A 20,879-nucleotide genomic window follows, 5' to 3' on the forward strand; every position below is an offset into this window, starting at 1 on the left:
AGATAGAAACCGTCCATTTCTAGAGAGAGAAGGGAACAGCCAAGCTCATCAGATGAAGATTTGGGTTCTGGGTTTTGGGTTCTCTGCGATTCGAAACGAGTAGAGGAAGATCTGGCGATTCTGGGTCCTCTATGATTCGAAACGAGATGACTTGATTCTGGGTTCTAGGTTCTCTGCAGTTTTGGGTTGGTGGGTGTAGGTGATGTTGGCGAAGCGAGCAGGTGAGGTCTTAGCAATTCCATGGTATTTGGGGGTCTCGCTAAGACCTCCTAGTGACGGAGATAGTCCACGCGAGTCCGGCTTTATCCCATTATCCCATTAAAGTTAGTCCGTGTAAATAACAAACACAGGACTACACTAATGTGTTGTCCAGTCTAGTCCAATGAAGGCTAATGAGCCCAAACAAACGCATCCTAAAAGAACAATACTAAACACTATTTGGTTTTTAAACATTACCACAATATTAGCTACAAATATTGGACCAGTCGTGAAATATTTATTGATCAAAGTATGAATATATATGGAGTTTGAGTTTTCCGCCCTTATTGCAATAAAATCTTCTAGAGTACTTTTCGTTGAAAAGAATTTTCCCGGCCGGTATTCCTTCTTTCTGTTTTTGGGTTACTTCCGTATTTTTGGCAGGCTGGAACCGAGCATCTAAAAACAAATTCAAACGGTTGAAGCTACTTTATGTTTAGCCTTCAAACTATCCTCTGTCCAAACCAAAACTTGCTTCTGGTTAGTTTCTGAGCATCCTATTGCTTGCCAATATAAAAGGTGGCTATGGACATCTCAAATATCATCATCTTCTTCGTTGACAAAGATGGCTCGTGGTCTCATTGCCATTTGTCTCATCACTTTGCTAGCCTGTTCATCTGTGGAAGGTCGAGGCCTAGGTAAACATTCATCCCTAACCCTTGTCATTTTCTTCATCTTGTTCTACATTTTCGCAGGTTTTCGATTTATGGTCATTTTAAGTGGTTCATCGTGCAATGATATGTTGTTGCAGAACTAGCACATTTAAATGGAGCTGAACATCAGTCCGTGGGGGATCATGTTCACGGAGTTGTTGCAAATGTGACAGTGGGTGGGTTCAACTTTCAGTTAAATTTAAGCAACCCTAAACTTGTTGAAGAACTGAAAATTAAACGATCAGACTTTCCATCCGATTTTCTGTTTGGAGCCGCCACTTCTGCTGCACAGGTACATGTAAAATGAGTTATGCATATATAGCCTCAAAATTTCTTTGTTAAAATAGATTTTGTTATATTAATCGATGTATGTTGAGCGCAGAGCGAAGGGTCAGCTAAAGAAGGAGGGAGGGGACCGAGTGGTTGGGATCATCGCATGGAAACACTCCCAGGTTTACATAACCTTAATAAGTTATCTTATCTTCATAATTTTTCCATTCGGAAAAATGATCAGCCAACAAATTTCAATTACAGAAAAACTTCGAAACAGTACAAAATTCCCTATGGCAGTCGATGGATATAACCGATACAAGGCGAGTAGCTAAAGGTCAAAACATCCTTAAAAATCCAGTTTGTTCTTAAAAAAAAAATAAGCTAATATACTCTAATCTGAATTTTAGGAGGATATTAAGCTTATCAAGGACGCTGGACTAAATTCTTACAGATTTTCCATGTCCTGGAGTAGGATTTTACCAAGTAAAAATCATTTTTTCTTTATTCTGTTCTTTTTAAAATTTGTTTAATCATTTATAAGAAACTGATGGGGGTGTTGATGGATCCTACGCAGAGGGAAGCTTAAGTGGCGGAATTAACCAAGAGGGTATTGATTACTACAATAGCTTGATCGATGAGCTAATAAAAAATGGTGAGAAAGCTACCAGTTTTTATGTACTTGGATGGTTGAATTAAGTATGCGTTTGGCTTAATGTATTTTCTGCGTTCTAACGCAGGCATCACACCTTTCGTGACGATTTATCACTTTGACATGCCACTAGCCCTGGAAGAGAAGTATGGAGGCTTACTGAATCGCTCGTTCGTGTAAGCCTTTTTAAAAAACCATTTTGCACGCATATGTCATTTTGTAAACATGAATTGAAAAATATGAACTTGATAAGATAAATAAAGAACATAAGATCAATCTCATAATGTATAATAATGATATGGTCGATTTTCCAGGAATGACTTTAGAGACTATAGCGAGCTTTTATTCAAAAACTTTGGAGACAGAGTTAAACATTGGTTCACAATTAATGAGCCAAACATTCTTGCTCAATTTGGTTATGAACTTGGGATTTCCCCACCAGGGAGGTGTTCACTTCCATCAACCCTTTGTGCATTAGGGTCTCCTGTGAAATGTTTCGAGACTGTCGGTCCATGCAAGTTTGGTGGTAACTCGTCAACAGAGCCTTACACTGCAGCCCATAACATTATCCTTGCCCATGCCACTGTGGTTAAGCTCTACAAAGAAAAATATCAAGTGAGACTTGAAGACTCGAGGAAATTCATATAAATTCAATTGTTTCAACTTTTTAATCTTATCACTAAAGATTAGTTTGAATGTCATCTTCTAGGAACAACAAAAGGGTGAATTGGGAATCGTCCTCGCTTCACAATATTTTTTGCCCTATACACAATCAGAGGAAGATAAAGCTGCAGCAGGACGACTTTTTGACTTCTACCTCGGATGGTAAGTAGAAGCATTCCATTTCATGATCACATGATCATTGATGATCATGAGAACTTGCATGTTTTAATCATTTTATGATAAGCTTTTTCGTTAGTAATGCTACTATTTGTGCATTAGGTTTATGGGACCATTAGTATTCGGAGATTATCCTCAAAGTATGAAGGAGAGGGTGAAGGATAGGCTTCCCACTTTTTCCGCAGAAGACAAAGTTCTGCTCAATGGGAGTTTAGGGTTGGTTGGTATCAATTATTATACATCAACATATGCCAAACATAAGGCTCCTCCTCGAGGTGAGGCGTTGCGTTATTCCTTCGATCAATGGGCCGAAACAATAGGTAAGATATCTTGCTCTCTAGAGCCATAAGGACAAACGAAAAATCAAACATCAAGGATAGTTTTAATATTCCGTCGTGTTGATCGTGTTTTGATTGTTTCAGCTATCAAAGATGAAGAAATTCTTGGTGTGGTAAGAAATTTTTAAAGATTCTATGTTCTTGCTAGTTTTGTAAGAAACGAAACATCGGTGTTGTCTTTGTTTGAGGAAAGTGTGTGGTTAAATTTTTCCTTATGGTGCAGACCGATAGTCATTGGCCGGAAGGGCTGCAGAAGCTGTTGGAGTACGTAAAGGATAATTATCAAAATCCAAAACTCTACATTTCTGAAAATGGTTCGATTTCTTATGCTTCGGTTAATCCTTGTATATATACTGTTAACCAAAATATGCATAACAAAAACAAAAAAGGATGACATAACTTCTACACCTTTTCTTTGTAGGACTTTCTGATCACAAGGACAATGGCTCTCCACTTGAAGTACTTCTAGAGGATCCATATCGAATTTCCTTTGTTACTCGTCACTTGTATCGAATCAATAAGGCAATTAAGTAAGGGATGATATATATTTTTATTTGACACTGAAACAAATATATTGTCTCATTCTTAACAAAAATTATTGCAGGAATGGAGTGAATGTCAAAGGGTACTTCTATTGGGCTCTATTCGACGACATTGAATGGGGCATGGGGTTCAATCGAGTTGGTATTTACTTTGTTGATTTCAGTAACTACACGCGCTACCCCAAGCTCTCCGTTAAGTGGTTCCAAGCTTTCCTTCAAGGCTGAGATCCTGCTATAGCTGCCTGAGTCATCGGTTGTTCAATTCCTAATCATCGGTCGGTTACGTTTGCATTTTCTTGTTGGATTCTTTATAACAAACCAAAAGAAAAAACAAAAACTTGGGACAGATTATCCAAAAGTGCTGCCAAAGTAAGCAGAATAATATCTTGAAAAAGATGAAATGATAATTGACTAATAAATAAAATCAGGAGCTGATTAGATGATACTTTGTAAGATTCATGCACCACATTCGCCTTTGCAGTTCAAAGTGGGTGAAGCATTACCTGAACTCCGTGTTGTGGACGAACTGTCACATACTGAATGGGCGAGTGAACATAACCTGGGGATAGAGTGAAGGAGTAGCGTTGTAGAATCATTGACAGAGCAATCTTTGCTTCATTGATTGCAAAGTTTAAGCCCACACAACTTCGAGGTCCTATTCCAAACGGCACAAATGCACCTATGTTATTGTTAGTTGCTTTAGCAACCCCTTCAGCAAATCTCTCTGGTTTGAAAAGTTGTGCGTCCTGTCCCCGTATTCGAGGATCGTGGTGAAATGATAGATTTGAGATAACTAATGCAACATTAGCAGGAACAATGACATCTCCCAGTCTAACTTCCCTTTCAACTTTCCTTCCAAAACCAGCAAAAGGGGGATATAACCTTAGAGACTCGTTGAAGATCATACTCATCTGCATGAACACGAAAAATGGATACCAAATCAAGATTACTTCCAATCTTAGTTTTGCCACTTAAGATAAGCAGTTGATTAATTAGTGGTTGACTTTCTTACTGTTTTCAGTTTGGTAATGCCATCGAGATTTGGAGTTTGTTTCCCAAATAATTCTATGACCTCCTTTCTTGCTTCCTCTTGCCAATTCGTATGGAGTGCTAGAAGAAAGACGGTCCAAGCAAGCAAAGTATTGGTGGTTTCTTGTCCAGCAAAATAAAAAGTCTTGCACTCGTCAACCAAATCATCCACCGAAATCCTCTGGTCGTCATTGGCATCATGACGAGCCTTCAAAAGTAATCCAAAAAAATCACTCCCAAAGCCATCCTCATCTCCACTCATTGCCGTCTTTTCTCTTTTCTTAGCGATATCCATTATGGAGGCATATACACCTTTCTCAAGTTTTTCTGCTTCGATCTCGTCACTAGTTTTGAAAATTTTACTGCAACATTAAGCAAAAGACTAACAACCATGAGAACACAAGTAACACTCCAAGAATAGTTGTGGAATGAACCGAGATTACCTGATGCCAGGAATCCTGACTGTGAGGGCGTTTTTAGAAAATAGGAAGGCTAACTTCATCAACATCTCAAAAATGTTCTGTCCTTCTAAATAGCTGCTGCCAAATGCTGTTCTCGAAATCACTTCTGAAGTGAACAACCTGAACTCTTCAAACACCTCAATTTCTTTTTCTTCATAATTTCTCCACCTTTCAAGCATCGTCTCAGCACTAGCTACCATATCTGGAAACATACTCTAGACAAATAATACTGTCATGCTATCAACAAATTTAGCTTCAGCAATCTTTACCACAGTAACTGTAAAAAACTTACTTTTAAACATTCTCCATTGAAGGCATGGGTAGCAAGCTTTCTCATTTTTCCCCATTTTTCACCTTCAGTTGTTGTCACAAGGCCATCTCCTAATATTTTCTTCACAAAGGTATCGGGCTCTCTTTTCGGATAAGCTTTATCCTTGTTACTCATTATCTCTTTGCATAACTCAGGTTCCTCCGTAATGACCAACTGTGCAAGAGAACCATGCCACTGAAGATATTTCTTCCCTACAATTTCGTACAAAAAAATGACCAAAATTTAAGTCGGAACAATTTGAAAAACAACAATTAACTAAAAGTGAGACATAGCTTGTTAGTTGTTACCATATATCTGCGACCAAGAGTGTATGTGAGGTACAACTCCAGAAACTATGTCGTGAGATAAATTCTTGGGCCTGCGCATGACTTCCTTTTTCATGTCGGATATTTCTTTTGTGTTTCCATGGATAAGTCTGTAAGGAGGACCTTTGATCCCCTGCGCTTTCATCATCTTTTGTATCCGAGTCGGAGTCCACCATAGTTTGTGCAGGATCTTGATGAGGACAAAGACAAGAAACACACACAGAAGGCTTGAAAGAATGGCCACCATGCCTCCCAAAGAACTCATTTTTTATTAACCGATCAAATTTTCCAGTCCGGAGTCCAAAGTTTCCTCATCTTTATCCTCAAGACAAATGACCCCACACCTAAACGTGTTAGCTTCTGATTGTTAGCTTACTTCTCTGACTACTTACTACAATCCAAAGACATTGCCGCGGTATTAGATTTAACAAAATGGCTACAATGTGGCGTGCTATGACTGGAAAATGATGCGGAGAATCTCACGATCAACATCATTTACCGTATAGCGTGCGATCATAAATTATTTGAAATTTAAAATTAAATATAAATAATATCTAAGAACAATTAACCGCACGATGTACGATAAACGATCATGATCACGGAATACCCCGAATTCCCAGGAAAAAGATATGGTCCTATTGAATACCCGGGATTTGTAGCCTTGTAATTTTTTTTAGTGTTAGAATGACTAAATTTGCAAACTAAATGATGTATTACTAATAAAAATAATCACGTGTATCAACGTGTAAGTAATAAATCAATCATCAACTTCTATGTTTTTTAGTTTTCAAAATTTTATTTACAAATTTAGTCTCTCTAGCATTACTCTTCTTCTTTTTTTTTTTTTTTTTTTTTTTTTTTGGTGTTATCAATTAGATTTAGTGATTAAATTTAGCCATTCATTTTTTTTTGGGAATAAGGCTTGGCCGTTGAAAGAAGAGCAACAAATCTTGCTAAAACGAATAAGTTCTCAATAAAAAATGAACACGTAACCAAACAATTATTGAATTGAAAACTTGAACAAACATCACTCCAAATAAAAGAGCACATTCATTTTTAATTGATTTTTCAACACGTCTTACTATTCTTCTTCCAACAGCCAATCATTGTTCTTTTCTGGGTCGTCAATACTCTGCATTTAAAATTTGAAAGAATGGCTATTATGCCTCCCAAAGAACTCATTTTTTGTTAACTCATCAAAATTTCAACGGTCTGGAGTCCAAAGATTCCTCAGCTTTATGCTCAAGATTGATGACCCATCTAGAACACCTAAACGTGTTAGCTTACTTTTGTGACGACTTACTACAATCCAAAGACATTGCCATAGGTAAGTGTTATTGGCACTCCAAAAATCTCATTATACATTCCTTATAAGTGTATTTTTCTTTCCAAATATAGAAAGTTTAGAATGTAGAATGAGATTTTTGGAGTATCAATAACAATTCTCTTGCCCTATTATTAGATTGATAAAATGGCTATAATGTCCCGTGCTATTAAATACCCAGGATTTGTAGCCGCATAATTTTTTATTTTTTGTTGTTGTAGCAGTTAGATTTATTGATTAAATCTAGCCATTCATTTTTTTTGGAATAACGATTGGTTATTGAAAAAAGAGTAGTAAGTCCTAGTAAAATGAATAGTCCCCAATCACAAATGAACACGTGACCAAACAATTGAAAACTTAAACCAACATCACTCCAAACAAATGAACACATATTTACTTTGAACTATTTTTCAACATAATTTGATACTCGTGTTTCAACAACCAGGTATTGTTTTTTATTTTTATTTTTTAATGGTAATCAATGCTACACATTGTTAAAAATTGAACTTCCTTTACAAAAACAGAGAGCAATGAACTTCCCATATCTTTCTATCCGCAGACGGCACTACAAACTGTATCCACCCTTAAATATTATTAGACATTTCGAATGGATAAGATTGTTATTATGACCATTTGTGAATTTTAAAGGGACAAAGATTGTCTGCATTCTCACTTTTCGTGCCTTTTTGTTTGTGTAGTCACAGTTAAGTTACGTTAACATTTTATATTACTATTCATTTTTATTTTATTAAACTGTATCCACCCGTAAATATTATTAAACATCTCGAATGATGTTTGTCGGCCCCTTTCATATTCCACATAAACAATTCCTAATCATCGGTCGGTTACGTTTGCATTTTCTTGTTGGATTCTTTATAACAAACCAAAAGAAAAAACAAAAACTTGGGACAGATTATCCAAAAGTGCTGCCAAAGTAAGCAGAATCATATCTTGAAAAAGATGAAATGATAATTGACTAATACATAAAATCAGGAGCTGATTAGATGATACTTTGCAAGATTCATGCACCACATTCGCCTTTGCAGTTCAAAGTGGGTGAAGCATTACCTGAACTCCGTGTTGTGGACGAACTGTCACATACTGAATGGGCGAGTGAACATAACCTGGGGATAGAGTGAAGGAGTAGCGTTGTAGAATCATTGACAGAGCAATCTTTGCTTCATTGGTTGCAAAGTTTAAGCCCACACAACTTCGAGGTCCTATTCCAAACGGCACAAATGCACCTATGTTATTGTTAGTTGCTTTAGCAACCCCTTCAGCAAATCTCTCTGGTTTGAAAAGTTGTGCGTCCTGTCCCCAGATTTGTGGATCGTGGTGAAATGATAGATTTGAGATAACTAATGCAACATTAGCAGGAACAATGACATCTCCCAGTCTAACTTCCCTTTCAACTTTCCTTACAAAACCAGCAACAGGGGGATATAACCTTAGAGACTCGTTGAAGATCATACTCATCTGCATGAACACGAAAAATGGATACCAAATCAAGATTACTTCCAATCTTAGTTTTGCCACTTAAGATAAGCAGTTGATTAATTAGTGGTCGACTTTCTTACTGTTTTCAGTTTGGTAATGCCATCGAGATTTGGAGTTTGTTTCCCAAATAATTCTATGACCTCCTTTCTTGCTTCCTCTTGCCAATTCGTATGGAGTGCTAGAAGAAAGACGGTCCAAGCAAGCAAAGTATTGGTGGTTTCTTGTCCAGCAAAGTAAAAAGTCTTGCACTCGTCAACCAAATCATCCACCGAAATCCTCTGGTCGCCATTGGCATCATGACGAGCCTTCAAAAGTAATCCAAAAAAATCACTCCCAAAGCCATCCTCATCTCCACTCATTGCCGTCTTTTCTCTTTTCTTAGCGATATCCATTATGGAGGCATATACACCTTTCTCAAGTTTTTCTGCTTCGATCTCGTCACTAGTTTTGAAAATTTTACTGCAACATTAAGCAAAAGACTAACAACCATGAGAACACAAGTAACACTCCAAGAATATTTGTGGAATGAACCGAGATTACCTGATGCCAGGAATCCTGACTGTGAGGGCGTTTGTAAAAAGTAGGAAGGCTAACTTCATCAACATCTCAAAAATGTTCTGTCCTTCTAAATAGCTGCTGCCAAATGCTGTTCTCGAAATCACTTCTGAAGTGAACAACCTGAACTCTTCAAACACCTCAATTTCTTTTTCTTCATAATTTCTCCACCTTTCAAGCATCGTCTCAGCACTAGCTACCATATCTGGAAACATACTCTAGACAAATAATACCGTCATGCTATCAACAAATTTAGCGTCAGCAATCTTTACCACAGTAACTGTAAAAAACTTACTTTTAAACATTCTCCATTGAAGGCATGGGTAGCAATCTTTCTCATTTTTCCCCATTTTTCACCTTCAGTTGTTGTCACAAGGCCATCTCCTAATAGTTTCTTCACAAAGGTATCGGGCTCTCTTTTCGGATAAGCTTTATCCTTGTTACTCATTATCTCTTTGCATAACTCAGGTTCCTCCGTAATGACCAACTGTGCAAGAGAACCATGCCACTGAAGATATTTCTTCCCTACAATTTCGTACAAAAAAATGACCAAAATTTAAGTCGGAACAATTTGAAAAACAACAATTAACTAAAAGTGAGACATAGCTTGTTAGTTGTTACCATATATCTGTGACCAAGAGTGTATGTGAGGTACAACTCCAGAAACTATGTCGTGAGATAAATTCTTGGGCCTGCGCATGACTTCCTTTTTCATGTCGGATATTTCTTTTGTGTTTCCATGGATAAGTCTGTAAGGAGGACCTTTGATCCCCTGCGCTTTCATCATCTTTTGTATCCGAGTCGGAGTCCACCATAGTTTGTGCAGGATCTTGATGAGGACAAAGACAAGAAACACACACAGAAGGCTTGAAAGAATGGCCACCGTGCCTCCCAAAGAACTCATTTTTTATTAACTGATCAAATTTTCCAGTCCGGAGTCCAAAGTTTCCTCATCTTTATCCTCAAGACAAATGACCCCACACCTAAACGTGTTAGCTTCTGATTGTTAGCTTACTTTTCTGACTACTTACTACAATCCAAAGACATTGCCGCAGTATTAGATTTAACAAAATGGCTACAATGTCGCGTGCTATGACTGGAAAATGATGCGGAGAATCTCACGATCATCATCATTTACCGTATATCGTGCGGTCAGAAATTATTTGAAATTTAAAATTAAATATAAATAATACCTAAGGACAATTAACCGCACGATGTACGATAAACGGTCAAGATCACGGAATACCCCGAATTCCCAGGAAAAGGATCTGGTCCTATTGAATACTCGGGATTTGTAGCCTTGTAATTTTTTTTAGTGTTAGAAAGACTAAATTTGCAAACTAAATGATGTATTACCAATAAAAATAAGCACGTGTATCAACGTGTAAGTAATAAACCAATCATCAACTTCTATATTTTTTAGTTTTCAAAATTTTATTTACAAATTTAGTTTTTCTAGCATTACTCTTCTTCTTCTTCTTTTTTTTTTATTTTTTTATTTTTTTATTTTTTTTTGGTTATCAATTAGATTTAGTGATTAAATTTAGCCATTCATTTTTTTTGGGAATAAGGTTTGGCCGTTGAAAGAAGAGCAACAAATCTTGCTAAAACGAATAAGTTCTCAATCACAAATGAACACGTGACCAAACAATTATTGAATTGAAAACTTGAACAAACATCACTCCAAATAAAAGAGCACATTCATTTTTAATTGATTTTTCAACACATCTTACCATTCTTCTTCCAACAGCCAATCATTATTCTTTTTTGGGTCGTCAATACCCTGCATTTAAAATTTGAAAGAATGGCTAGTATGCCTCCCAAAGAACTCATTTTTTGTTAACTCATCAAAATTTCAGCCGTTCGGAGTCCAAAGATTCATCAGCTTTATGCTCAAGACAGATGACCCATCTAGAACACCTAAATGTGTTAGCTTACTTTTGTGACGACTTACTACAATCCAAAGACATTGTCATATGTAAGTGTTATTAGCACTCCAAAAATCTCATTATACACTCCTTATAAGTGTATTTTTCTTTCCAAATATAGAAAGTTTAGAGTGTAGAATGAGATTTTTGGAGTACCAATAACAATTCTCTTTCCATATTATTAGATTGATAAAATGGCTATAATGTCCCGTGCTATTGAATACCCAGGATTTGTAGCCGCATAATTTTTTATTTTTTGTTGTTGTAGCAATTAGATTTATTGATTAAATTTAGCCATTCATTTTTTTTTTTTTTTTTGAGAATAAGGCTTGGCCGCTGAAAGAAGAGTAGCAAGTCTTGCTAAAATGAATAAGTTCTCAATCACAAATGAACACGTGACCAAACAATTATTGAATTGAAAACTTGAACTAACATCACACCAAATAAAAGAACACATTCATTTTTAATTGATTTTTCAACATGGCTTACTATTCTTCTTCCAACAGCCAGTCATTGTTCTTTTGTGGGCCGTCAATACTCTACATTTAAAAATTGAAAGAATGGCTATTATGCCTCCCAAAGAACTCATTTTTTGTTAACTCATCAAATTTTCAACCGTCCGGAGTCCAAAGTTTCCTCAGCTTTATGCTCAAGACAAATGACCCATCTAGAACACCTAAACGTGTTAGCTTACTTTTTTGACTACTTACTACATTCCAAAGACATTGTCATAGGACAGTGTTATTGGCACTCTAAAAATCTCATTCTACACTTCTTACAAATGTATTTTTCTTTCCAAATATAAAAAGTTTAGAGTGTAGAATGAGATTTTTAGAGTGCCAATAACAATTCTCTTGCTATATTATTAGATTGATAAAATGGCTATAATGTCCCTTGCTATTGAATACCCGGGATTTGTAGCCGCATAATTTTTTATTTTTTGTTGTTGTAGCAGTTAGATTTATTGATTAAATCTAGCCATTCATTTTTTTAGGAATAATGATTGGTTATTGAAAGAAGAGTAGTAAGTCCTACTAAAATGAATAGTCCCCAATCACAAATGAACATGTGACCAAACAATTGAAAACTTAAACCAACATCACTCCAAACAAATGAACACATATTTACTTTGAACTATTTTTCAACATAATTTGATACTCGTGTTTCAACAACCAGGTATTGTTTTTTATTTTTATTTTTTAATGGTAATCAATGCTACACATTGTTAAAAATTGAACTTCCTTTACAAAAACAGGGAGCAATGAACTTCCCATATCTTTCTATCTGCAGACGGCACTACAAACTGTATCCACTCTTAAATATTATTAGATATCTCGAATGGATAAGATTGTTATTATGACCGTTTGTGAATTTTAAAGGGACAAAGATTGTCTGCATTCTCACTTTCCGTGCCTTTTTGTTTGTGTAGTCACAGTTAAGTTACGTTAACATTTTATATTATTATTCATTTTTATCTTATTATCTCTATAAAAAAATAATATAAAATGATGACCTGACTTAACCGTGACCACACAAAACAGAAAGACACGAAAAGTGAAAGGGCAGACATTTCTTGTCCATTTTAAATGGCGTTGAGCTGACATGGCATTGACATAGCTTCCTTGGGTAGAGAGTAGGTGCTCTTTCTACGTATGCAATTCTTTTTATACAATAATATAATTGCATAAAGAGAGTGAGAATAAATTAATTTTGAACTCGTTATTTTTTTTGTCAAATGATAAATTTTATTAGATTCTAATAGATAAGTTTACATCTTTTGCAAAAATATTGAAAAAAAATTTCGGGTCCTATACAATTCCATTTATGGGCACCACCAACCATTGAGACGGAAGTTGCTACTTCATGTGCCGCACGGTTGTTCACCCTATGGGTAAAATCAAACAACAGACTCAACAGAATTAGCAAGGGACCATGTATCATAAATAAGCCCTCCCATTGCCGCGTCAACTTCAATTTCTCGATTAACCATTTGTATATAATTAAGATCTCTCACTTACAAAAAAAAGAATAATATCACTAAATTGTAATACTAAACGGTTCTAAGATATAATAATAATAATAATAATAATGGTTTTTATCCCAAACATTTATGATTTCAACAAAGGCAAATGCTAAGAATTATGACCACATTTTGTAGACTGTAAGGGTGCGTTTGTTGCACCGAACTATTTCGAACTGAACTAACTGTCTTGGCTTAGACTAAGCTGAATAAGAATAGTGAAGTGTTTGATATACTATCGTACTAAATCACGGACTAAAATATTTTACAATTATTAATACACTGTTTTTATCTTAAAAAAAAAAAAAACAAATTACACCTATTTTTATTGGACTCTCTCTCCCATGTCTCTCTATTTTCTTCATTCATTTACTTTGGTTCTTCACGCCTAGATTTGCTAAACTCAAACCAGAAAAAATAAAATCCATATCTTCTCTTCTTTTCATTTGCTTTCTCTTGAATTCAAACTCATATTTATCTTCTTTTAATTTACTTTTCTCTTCAAATCAAACCCAGAAAAATCCCCAATTTTTTTTTTCAGTTTGCAAAGGCTTCATCGATCATCGGATCTGCAAATCGACGAACTTGAGCTCCATTTGGTCCAAAGGGTCGAGCTTTGGCTCCTCCCTGGAACTGAAAACAACCCGTTTCTTGAGCCTTAGAGGGAAATTTTGGGTTGTGCAAGAAAGTGAAGGAAGAAAACGAGTGCGAGTGAGAAAGAAAGGGGTAGTGTTGGTGGTGAGGGAGAGATAGAAACCGTCCATTTCTAGAGAGAGAAGGGAACAGCCAAGCTCATCAGATGAAGATTTGGGTTCTGGGTTTTGGGTTCTCTGCGATTCGAAACGAGTAAAGGAAGATCTGGCGATTCTGGGTCCTCTATGATTCGAAACGAGATGACTTGATTCTGGGTTCTAGGTTCTCTGCAGTTTTGGGTTGGTGGGTGTAGGTGATGTTGGCGAAGCGAGCAGGTGAGGTCTTAGCAATTCCATGGTATTTGGGGGTCTCGCTAAGACCTCCTAGTGACGGAGATAGTCCACGCGAGTCCGGCTTTATCCCATTATCCCATTAAAGTTAGTCCGTGTAAATAACAAACACAGGACTACACTAATGTGTTGTCCAGTCTAGTCCAATGAAGGCTAATGAGCCCAAACAAACGCACCCTAAAAGAACAATACTAAACACTATTTGGTTTTTAAACATTACCACAATATTAGCTACAAATATTGGACCAGTCGTGAAATATTTATTAATCAAAGTATGAATATATATGGAGTTTGAGTTTTCCGCCCTTATTGCAATAAAATCTTCTAGAGTACTTTTCGTTGAAAAGAATTTTCCCGGCCGGTATTCCTTCTTTCTGTTTTTGGGTTACTTCCGTATTTTTGGCAGGCTGGAACCGAGCATCTAAAAACAAATTCAAACGGTTGAAGCTACTTTATGTTTAGCCTTCAAACTATCCTCTGTCCAAACCAAAACTTGCTTCTGGTTAGTTTCTGAGCATCCTATTGCTTGCCAATATAAAAGGTGGCTATGGACATCTCAAATATCATCATCTTCTTCGTTGACAAAGATGGCTCGTGGTCTCATTGCCATTTGTCTCATCACTTTGCTAGCCTGTTCATCTGTGGAAGGTCGAGGCCTAGGTAAACATTCATCCCTAACCCTTGTCATTTTCTTCATCTTGTTCTACATTTTCGCAGGTTTTCGATTTATGGTCATTTTAAGTGGTTCATCGTGCAATGATATGTTGTTGCAGAACTAGCACATTTAAATGGAGCTGAACATCAGTCCGTGGGGGATCATGTTCACGGAGTTGTTGCAAATGTGACAGTGGGTGGGTTCAACTTTCAGTTAAATTTAAGCAACCCTAAACTTGTTGAAGAACTGAAAATTAAACGATCAGACTTTCCATCCGATTTTCTGTTTGGAGCCGCCACTTCTGCTGCACAGGTACATGTAAAATGAGTTATGCATATATAGCCTCAAAATTTCTTTGTTAAAATAGATTTTGTTATATTAATCGATGTATGTTGAGCGCAGAGCGAAGGGTCAGCTAAAGAAGGAGGGAGGGGACCGAGTGGTTGGGATCATCGCATGGAAACACTCCCAGGTTTACATAACCTTAATAAGTTATCTTATCTTCATAATTTTTCCATTCGGAATAATGATCAGCCAACAAATTTCAATTACAGAAAAACTTCGAAACAGTACAAAATTCCCTATGGCAGTCGATGGATATAACCGATACAAGGCGAGTAGCTAAAGGTCAAAACATCCTTAAAAATCCAGTTTGTTCTTAAAAAAAAAATAAGCTAATATACTCTAATCTGAATTTTAGGAGGATATTAAGCTTATCAAGGACGCTGGACTAAATTCTTACAGATTTTCCATGTCCTGGAGTAGGATTTTACCAAGTAAAAATCATTTTTTCTTTATTCTGTTCTTTTTAAAATTTGTTTAATCATTTATAAGAAACTGATGGGGTGTTGATGGATCCTACGCAGAGGGAAGCTTAAGTGGCGGAATTAACCAAGAGGGTATTGATTACTACAATAGCTTGATCGATGAGCTAATAAAAAATGGTGAGAAAGCTACCAGTTTTTATGTACTTGGATGGTTGAATTAAGTATGCGTTTGGCTTAATGTATTTTCTGCGTTCTAACGCAGGCATCACACCTTTCGTGACGATTTATCACTTTGACATGCCACTAGCCCTGGAAGAGAAGTATGGAGGCTTACTGAATCGCTCGTTCGTGTAAGCCATTTTAAAAAACCATTTTGCACGCATATGTCATTTTGTAAACATGAATTGAAAAATATGAACTTCATAAGATAAATAAAGAATATAAGATCAATCTCATAATGTATAATAATGATATGGTCGATTTTCCAGGAATGACTTTAGAGACTATAGCGAGCTTCTATTCAAAAAGTTTGGAGACAGAGTTAAACATTGGTTCACAATTAATGAGCCAAACATTCTTGCTCAATTTGGTTATGAACTTGGGATTTCCCCACCAGGGAGGTGTTCACTTCCATCAACCCTTTGTGCATTAGGGTCTCCTGTGAAATGTTTCGAGACTGTCGGTCCATGCAAGTTTGGTGGTAACTCGTCAACAGAGCCTTACACTGCAGCCCATAACATTATCCTTGCCCATGCCACTGTGGTTAAGCTCTACAAAGAAAAATATCAAGTGAGACTTGAAGACTCGAGGAAATTCATAAAAATTCAATTGTTTCAATTTTTTAATCTTATCACTAAAGATTAGTTTGAATGTCATCTTCTAGCAACAACAAAAGGGTGAATTGGGAATCGTCCTCGCTTCACAATATTTTTTGCCCTATACACAATCAGAGGAAGATAAAGCTGCAGCAGGACGACTTTTTGACTTCTACCTCGGATGGTAAGTAGAAGCATTCCATTTCATGATCACATGATCATTGATGATCATGAGAACTTGCATGTTTTAATCATTTTATGATAAGCTTTTTCGTTAGTAATGCTACTATTTGTGCATTAGGTTTATGGGACCATTAGTATTCGGAGATTATCCTCAAAGTATGAAGGAGAGGGTGAAGGATAGGCTTCCCACTTTTTCCGCAGAAGACAAAGTTCTCCTCAATGGGAGTTTAGGGTTGGTTGGTATCAATTATTATACATCAACATATGCCAAACATAAGGCTCCTCCTCAAGGTGAGGCGTTGCGTTATTCCTTCGATCAATGGGCCGAAACAATAGGTAAGATATCTTGCTCTCTAGAGCCATAAGGACAAACGAAAAATCAAACATCAAGGATAGTTTTAATATTCCGTCGTGTTGATCGTGTTTTGATTGTTTCAGCTATCAAAGATGAAGAAATTCTTGGTGTGGTAAGAAATTTTTTAAGATTCTATGTTCTTGCTAGTTTTGTAAGAAACGAAACATCGGTGTTGTCTTTGTTTGAGGAAAGTGTGTGGTTAAATTTTTCCTTATGGTGCAGACCGATAGTCATTGGCCGGAAGGGCTGCAGAAGCTGTTGGAGTACGTAAAGGATAATTATCAAAATCCAAAACTCTACATTTCTGAAAATGGTTCGATTTCTTATGCTTCGGTTAATCCTTGTATATATACTGTTAACCAAAATATGCATAACAAAAACAAAAAAGGATGACATAACTTCTACACCTTTTCTTTGTAGGACTTTCTGATCACAAGGACAATGGCTCTCCACTTGAAGTACTTCTAGAGGATCCATATCGAATTTCCTTTGTTATTCGTCACTTGTATCGAATCAATAAGGCAATTAAGTAAGGGATGATATATATTTTTATTTGATACTGAAACAAATATATTGTCTCATTCTTAACAAAAATTATTGCAGGAATGGAGTGAATGTCAAAGGGTACTTCTATTGGGCTCTATTCGACGACATTGAATGGGGCATGGGGTTCAATCGAGTTGGTATTTACTTTGTTGATTTCAGTAGGTACACGCGCTACCCCAAGCTCTCCGTTAAGTGGTTCCGAGCTTTCCTTCAAGGCTGAGATCCTGCGATAGCTGCCTGAGTAATCAGTTGTTCAAACTTAATATTTAGCAATGTAAAGCCATTATCCCTTCGGTTTTCTTGTTGTAATCCATGTTTCCCTATAAAAATAAGGCTCTTCATTTGTGCTTCAAATAAACCATGTATGCTACGAATAATTTAATCAGTACTGCAAAGGGCACACAAACTTTCATTTTACGTCGAGAAATACAAAGGTTCATTTGATTCTACTTCTTTTGCCCATAAATCATCTGCTGCTATGCCTAACTGCATATAAATGGAGAATCGGTCATGTAAATTCTGGCTTGAGCACGCAGTCGAATCAAACAGCTAGGGTCTTCTGACCAAACAATCTCCAGTAACTAGATATTAAAACACGAATAAAGCAGGACTAATTATCACAAACCCCCCAACCTACTGATCAATGTCACTGCAATCTGGTACAACGATAATGAAAGCCTTGTGAAAGATAATGTGCGACACAATACTATCTGTGCTTCCCAATCTTACATCTCTTCTCTAATTACTACCCTAAATTTCAGTAAGTGCACAGTTGTTACTTAGCTGTTGGTTTTCACTATTCTATGCTATTGGAAACGCCATATCTTGGCGCGCCATGGCTGTAATCGGTATTATGTTTGTATCTATTCCACCTCCAGTACAAATTATTGGTTTGTTTTTCGTTTCAGACGTTAAGTCTAGGTTTGAATTTCCTTGAACAAGCATGTATCTTTATACCTCTATCTCACCAAGCTCAATCTAGGATTAGGTAGGTGACAGGTTGCAGGTGAAGTTTCTAAGATGATGAAGACTCAAGCCATAACACATCACACAGGTTTGGATCATGCATTGCATATTACACTGCATCTTTGTGGTTCCTGTCGAGTGAAGTTCTGCCTAGTCATGTCTCTGTACGTGCACTATTAACATCTACAAATGCCCTTTACCACTAGTGAAGTTTAGCCACGAAGTTTGAACCCACACCGTCATGCAAGGGCTCAACTTCTTTCTCCATCCCCCTCCCCAGTCCCCTGTGGTAAAGGACCACTTGCCAATATTCTTTCATTTGGACATTAACTAATTTGTTCGTGAATATAATTTCGTAGTTGGAGCTAATTCCTTGGTGTGCACTTGCCAATATTCTTTCATTTGGACATTAACTAATTGTCTTCGTGAATATAATTTCGTAGTTGGAGCTAATTCCTTGCTGATCACACGAGTCAATGAAACTTGATCCAAACCCTTTATCTGCCAAGATAAATTAATCAAACTTGATGAGAATGGGCCGAGGGGAAACCCAGCCCACAATAACCACAACTACAGTCTATCAAAGTTGTAATGGGCCCAAAAAATACAACTCTGTTTACCACTTGTGAAGTCAAGGGACACTTGTCAACACAGAAATGCAGGAAGAGGGTGGGTACAGTGGTTTTCGGTACAGTAGAGTTGGACCCAATAGTTTGACCAATCTTCCTCTCCATCTTGACACGTGTTCAAATAGCAGTGAGGAAAATATCGTTGGTCCGCCGCCGATCCGAGTTCACTCACCTACTTCTACTTGGGTAGCTTCCCGGGAGCTGGTACTGTCCCACAAACGCAGCCCCTCCGAGAAAGTCAGAGACTTTCCCTGTAAATTAAACGCCGATCGTCCCCAATTGTGCCGTCGAGTTCTCCGATAAGGTACGTCTCTCATGCATGATGGCATACATACATACATACATACATACATACATCATATATTGACTCGTCTGAATTTGGGCGTTTTAGAATTAGGGCTTAGGGGAAAGGTCTGGATTTGATCAAATTTATTATCAGAAAATTGAATTAATTTTTATTTTTGTGTATTTAATTTTGGACCAAATCACAATTCGATTCTGAAAATGCACACTGACAATTATAAATTGGAATTTATTGTGTTTTTAATATAGCAGAAAGAGTTTTTAGTGAAAATGTTTTTGAAACCAAACCTTGTAAATAGCACTTGAAGTGATCGGCAAGTGATTTTGAAATCCAAAAATATTTTTTCTAAAAGCGCTTTCAGTCATTTGAAAAAGACTTCCAAATGAGTCCTAATAATTGGACTTTTGATAAGTTAATTGAGCTATTGCTAATCAGTAATTAATCTAATCTGTGAAGGATTATTGATAATTAACTAGTTTATCTTGTTTTATTCTTGTTATTCCACAGTTATATGTTTGTTACTGCTGTCGGGTAATGTCGTGGTGAGTTTGAGGAGCAAGTTTGATCATTTAAAACGATTTTGCGAGAGCCATTGACGATAAGAACATGATAAGTGCGTTAAATCGTGTAAAGGGGGGTTTACAATGAAAAGTTTTTCGTTGCCAATTGACAAGTTTGTTAGTAGGTTTGGCAGATTGACATTTAGTGGGATAAGGCTTTGTTGTTGTTGGTTTTTTGTTGTCGTTGCATCTTGTTGCATCCTGTCGTTGTTGAGTTGTCTTTCTTCTTTCTATTCTCTTATTGTTTTCTGACTTAACAGAGATTCTAAGCAGTAGATATCACATATGGCTTCATTCCGAGCATTCTTGAACAGTCCAGTTGGTCCGAAAACAACTCACTTTTGGGGACCTGTTGCAAACTGGGGATTCGTTGCCGCTGTATGTTTCTCTGCCGTGATTTCTAATATATAAAAATTTATTTGAATTCAAATGCAGTTTCATGCTTTTTGACTAATTTTGATCATAACGGGTTTGATTTAACAGGGATTGGCGGATATGAACAAACCTCCAGAAATGATTTCTGGCAATATGACAGCAGGTCCAACATAACTGTATATGAAGGATGTAAATTAGTTTTAGTATATACTATGTGGCAGGATTATAACCGTGTTTTGAATCTGTTTCTGCAGCAATGTGCGTTTATTCAGCGTTGTTTATGAGATTCGCGTGGATGGTACAGCCTCGCAACTATCTGCTTTTGGCATGCCATGTCTCAAATGAGACTGTCCAACTCTATCAGCTCTCTCGCTGGGCGAGGGGTCAGGGGTAAGCGATCTGTTTTCAGCAACAATTTCAGAAAACTAAAAGTAAATAGTAAATTTAGTTGAGTTGTCAGTTTTCATAACTGACCTTCGTCAAAGTGAGCGAGCTGAAAACATTTAATCGTGCAATTTGTCATAGGTACTTAGCCCCGAAGAAAGATGAAGCTGCAACCGAGTAACGTGCTACTTCTTTTCATTCCCTGCTGGTTGATTGTTTTAGTTGCGAATTTTACCGAAAACAGTGTTGATCTTGTGTTAAGGCGCATGTGATAGAATTTGCTTTTGATATTAACTGAGCTATCAATCTCAGCAGAACAAGTTCGCTTGTCATCCATTTCATTCAATTGCACGC

At 36.8% G+C, this 20,879-nt stretch overlaps 5 protein-coding genes across 6 annotated transcripts; 3 read left to right on the top strand and 2 right to left on the bottom strand.

Annotated features, from left to right (window-relative positions):
* Positions 1 to 2,138: 2,138 nt before the first annotated feature.
* Positions 2,139 to 5,983, bottom strand: LOC137710988 (cytochrome P450 CYP749A22-like). The gene is made up of 6 exons (XM_068450176.1): positions 5,662 to 5,983; positions 5,336 to 5,565; positions 5,026 to 5,258; positions 4,566 to 4,944; positions 4,057 to 4,464; positions 2,139 to 2,429 (listed from the first exon to the last, which is right to left on the bottom strand). Exons 1-6 carry the CDS (start codon positions 5,942 to 5,944, stop codon positions 2,379 to 2,381), a joined length of 1,584 nt encoding a protein of 527 aa, XP_068306277.1. The 5' UTR covers positions 5,945 to 5,983; the 3' UTR covers positions 2,139 to 2,378.
* A 1,909-nt stretch (positions 5,984 to 7,892) lies between these two features.
* LOC137711171 (cytochrome P450 CYP749A22-like) lies at positions 7,893 to 9,963 on the bottom strand. The gene is made up of 5 exons (XM_068450379.1): positions 9,677 to 9,963; positions 9,351 to 9,580; positions 9,041 to 9,273; positions 8,581 to 8,959; positions 7,893 to 8,479 (listed from the first exon to the last, which is right to left on the bottom strand). The coding sequence occupies exons 1-5, from the start codon at positions 9,957 to 9,959 to the stop codon at positions 8,051 to 8,053; spliced, it is 1,554 nt and encodes a 517-aa protein (XP_068306480.1). The 5' UTR covers positions 9,960 to 9,963; the 3' UTR covers positions 7,893 to 8,050.
* Positions 9,964 to 14,573: 4,610 nt separating this feature from the next.
* On the top strand, positions 14,574 to 17,109 carry LOC137710151 (beta-glucosidase 13-like). The gene is made up of 10 exons (XM_068449100.1): positions 14,574 to 14,646; positions 14,760 to 14,953; positions 15,044 to 15,113; positions 15,196 to 15,254; positions 15,342 to 15,417; positions 15,508 to 15,585; positions 15,671 to 15,758; positions 15,897 to 16,197; positions 16,292 to 16,407; positions 16,525 to 17,109. The coding sequence occupies exons 1-10, from the start codon at positions 14,574 to 14,576 to the stop codon at positions 16,769 to 16,771; spliced, it is 1,302 nt and encodes a 433-aa protein (XP_068305201.1). The 3' UTR covers positions 16,772 to 17,109.
* LOC137710152 (beta-glucosidase 29-like) lies at positions 16,975 to 17,527 on the top strand. Its single transcript, XM_068449102.1, has 3 exons — positions 16,975 to 17,074; positions 17,182 to 17,266; positions 17,365 to 17,527. Exons 1-3 carry the CDS (start codon positions 16,975 to 16,977, stop codon positions 17,525 to 17,527), a joined length of 348 nt encoding a protein of 115 aa, XP_068305203.1.
* Positions 17,528 to 19,033: 1,506 nt separating this feature from the next.
* LOC137710639 (mitochondrial pyruvate carrier 1-like) lies at positions 19,034 to 20,866 on the top strand. Of its 2 annotated transcripts, none has more exons than XM_068449718.1 (5): positions 19,034 to 19,206; positions 20,040 to 20,144; positions 20,250 to 20,304; positions 20,396 to 20,531; positions 20,667 to 20,866. In XM_068449718.1, the coding sequence occupies exons 2-5, from the start codon at positions 20,052 to 20,054 to the stop codon at positions 20,704 to 20,706; spliced, it is 324 nt and encodes a 107-aa protein (XP_068305819.1). In that variant the 5' UTR covers positions 19,034 to 19,206; positions 20,040 to 20,051; the 3' UTR covers positions 20,707 to 20,866. The 2 variants fall into 2 exon arrangements, with proteins under 2 accessions (XP_068305819.1, XP_068305818.1); XM_068449717.1 differs by having other exon boundaries at positions 19,037 to 19,206; positions 20,027 to 20,144.
* The last annotated feature ends 13 nt before the right edge of the window (positions 20,867 to 20,879 follow it).

Source organism: Pyrus communis, chromosome 12, assembly GCF_963583255.1.
Source record: "Pyrus communis chromosome 12, drPyrComm1.1, whole genome shotgun sequence".
In the NCBI taxonomy this organism is placed as follows: Eukaryota; Viridiplantae; Streptophyta; class Magnoliopsida; order Rosales; family Rosaceae; genus Pyrus; species Pyrus communis.